The 2,509-nt window shown below is 46.6% G+C and overlaps 1 protein-coding gene across 1 annotated transcript; it reads left to right on the top strand.

Moving 5' to 3' along the window:
- The first annotated feature begins 630 nt into the window (after nucleotides 1-630).
- Nucleotides 631-1,842, top strand: LOC120846445. The gene has a single exon (XM_040218209.1). The coding sequence runs from the start codon at nucleotides 631-633 to the stop codon at nucleotides 1,840-1,842; it is 1,212 nt and encodes a 403-aa protein (XP_040074143.1).
- Nucleotides 1,843-2,509: the final 667 nt, after the last annotated feature.

The following is a 2,509-nucleotide window of genomic DNA, read 5'->3' as shown; positions in this document are numbered from 1 at the left end:
TTCAAACAAATTTGAAAAATGTATTGCAGTACAAGTATTTCTGTATTTGTATTTCTGCCCTCCCTAAAATGTATTCCTGTACATGAAATACCGAAGATTTTTGCCTTCATTTAAAATGCCCAGGCAGCACAAAATGCATGGCCGGACTCTGGCCAAGGCAAAAGTGGCCGGCCAGTTTCTGGCTGGCCGATGGCTGGCCGAAATGTTCGCCCCATTGTTGGTTATGGTCCTTGGCCAGTGACAAGCAGTCACCGGCTGCCGGAGGCCAGCCAATGACATTTGGCCAGGCATCGGCTAGTTGAGCAGATTCTTGCCATTGGCCACTGAGCTGTGGCGGGCTCTGGCCACTGACCTTTGACCGGGTACTGGCCGCTGACCTGTGACGGGCACTGGCCGCTGGCCTTTGACCGGGCACTGGCGACTGACCTTTGACCAGGCACTAGCCGCTGACCTGTGACCGGGCAGTGGCCACAGACTTTGACCAGGCACAGGCCGCTGACCTGTGACCAGGTGGTGGCCGGTAACCTGTGATCAGGTACTGCACAGTTTGTAGTTATTATTAATACAATAATTATATGTATAAAGTAATAGGTGTGATCTTGTGAGTTGTTGAACAAGTTCGGTGCCGGCATGGGCAACGCAGCACGCTTACGCTTCCTTCTGCTGCAGATCTTCGCTGCGGCATGGGTCGTCGAAGAGATGCCTCATCCCTTGACTTCCAATCAACGCGGTTTTGAGGAAGGCAGCCAATTCCCCTCGTCACCAACAACATTAGCGGACTTCTTGCCTGGCGCAACGTTCGTCTGGCAACGGACTGGAACGTTATCTTGTGACATCAGCCAACAAAAGGAGCAACCGCCCACTTGTTGGACGGGGTTCGGTGCCGGCATGGGCAACGGAGCACGCTTACGCTTCCTTCTGCTGCAGGTTAGTCCTGTTTATTTAGAAGTTGCTCGTCATTCCTCGAAACGCCAGCCGGCATCATTCCCTAGTGTCCTTGTAAACTTGTGTTCCTGGTGTCGCAATTTTCTGTCAAATCCTTTTGCTACACCTGTAGAATTGACATTGATTCTCTCCGGTGACGTCGAACTTAACCCCGGGCCCCTTACGGACGCCCAAATCCACAAATTGCTGAAGGCAGTTGACCTACTACCAAAACTGGATAAAGGACAGGAAACTCTAATAAACGATGTGGCAGAAATAAACCGGAATCAGGTTCGACTAGACAAAAAATTCGAAGCCCTGAATATGAAATTCACTGCGATGGAAGCGGAAATTGCTGTGTTAAAAAGCTTCAAAGATTATATGCAGGAAATCGGTGCCCTCTCAACCAGTCTATCGGCGCAAGTTGCTCCGGTCTCCTCTAGACAGGATGACACAGAAAACAGATCAAGAAGAAACAATTTATTATTTTACGGAATCAATGACGAACCTAACGAAACGTGGTCCCGTTCTGAATTAAAGGTAATTGAGTTCTGTCAAAAAAATCTAGAGGTGACCGTGGCAGGGGACGACATCGAACGTGCTCACGGACTAGGCCGCTCAACTTCAGAAAAGCCAAGACCATTTATTGTTAATTTTCTATCCTTCAAAGTCAAGCAGCACGTTCTATCGCAAGGATTCAAACTAAAAAACAGAGGCTTTTCAGTCGACGAAGATTTTTCGGACAAGGTTAGATTTGAACGCAAACAGCTGTTGGAGCATGCAAAATCACAGGAAATGCCATATAAGCTACGTTTCAATAAGTTCAGTAATGAAGGGGTAGACTATTTTTATGATAGCGCTGAAGGACGCGTAAAAGCAAAAAAAATCCTAGCAGCTACCGTATCAAGCTCGGCATAAGATAAGAACCACGCGCGAACTTGCTGTTATGATTATAAATTGTCGTAGTATCAAAAATAAAGTGGAAGAGTTTTCCGATCTTATCGCTCTGACAAAACCCAGTGTCGTCATTGGTACAGAGTGCTGGTTGGATGACACCATTTGTGATACTGAAGTTTTTCCTTTTGGTTATGTTGCGTACCGCCGAGACCGAAATGTGCATGGTGGAGGAGTTTTTGTGTTAGTTCATGAGTCCCTTCAAAGTTTTGAGATCAGAGTGAATGGTATCAAATGTGAATCTGTTTGGTGCAAGATTGCGTCAGAAAATGGAGAATTCATTACAGTCGGTTCTTTCTATAGACCTCCTGGCCCTGACGAACGCGCAATGCTTTCTCTATCTGATGTTTTGTCAAGCATAGACACACCCAATCTGGTACATGGAGGCGATTTCAACTTCCCAGATGTGGAGTGGGCAGGTGGTCAACCCGTAACATTGAATACCGCTAAGGCACATAAAACGTTCCTTATTTTTGTTTCAAGTTTTGAGTTGCACCAGTATGTATCCTTCCCTACAAGATTAGGTAAAACAAGGGCGACGACTTTGGACTTGCTTTTTAGCAACAGGGAAGGCCTAATATCGACTGTCTCTAGCCTTCCTGGAATTAGTGACGATGAAGTTGTAGTTGGA

The sequence above is a fragment of the Ixodes scapularis genome, unplaced genomic scaffold (genome assembly GCF_016920785.2).
Source record: "Ixodes scapularis isolate PalLabHiFi unplaced genomic scaffold, ASM1692078v2 PGA_scaffold5__190_contigs__length_132052651, whole genome shotgun sequence".
Taxonomy (NCBI): Eukaryota; Metazoa; Arthropoda; class Arachnida; order Ixodida; family Ixodidae; genus Ixodes; species Ixodes scapularis.
Note: the sequence above shows the minus strand (reverse complement) of the source record. Positions and strands in the feature narration are given on the sequence as shown.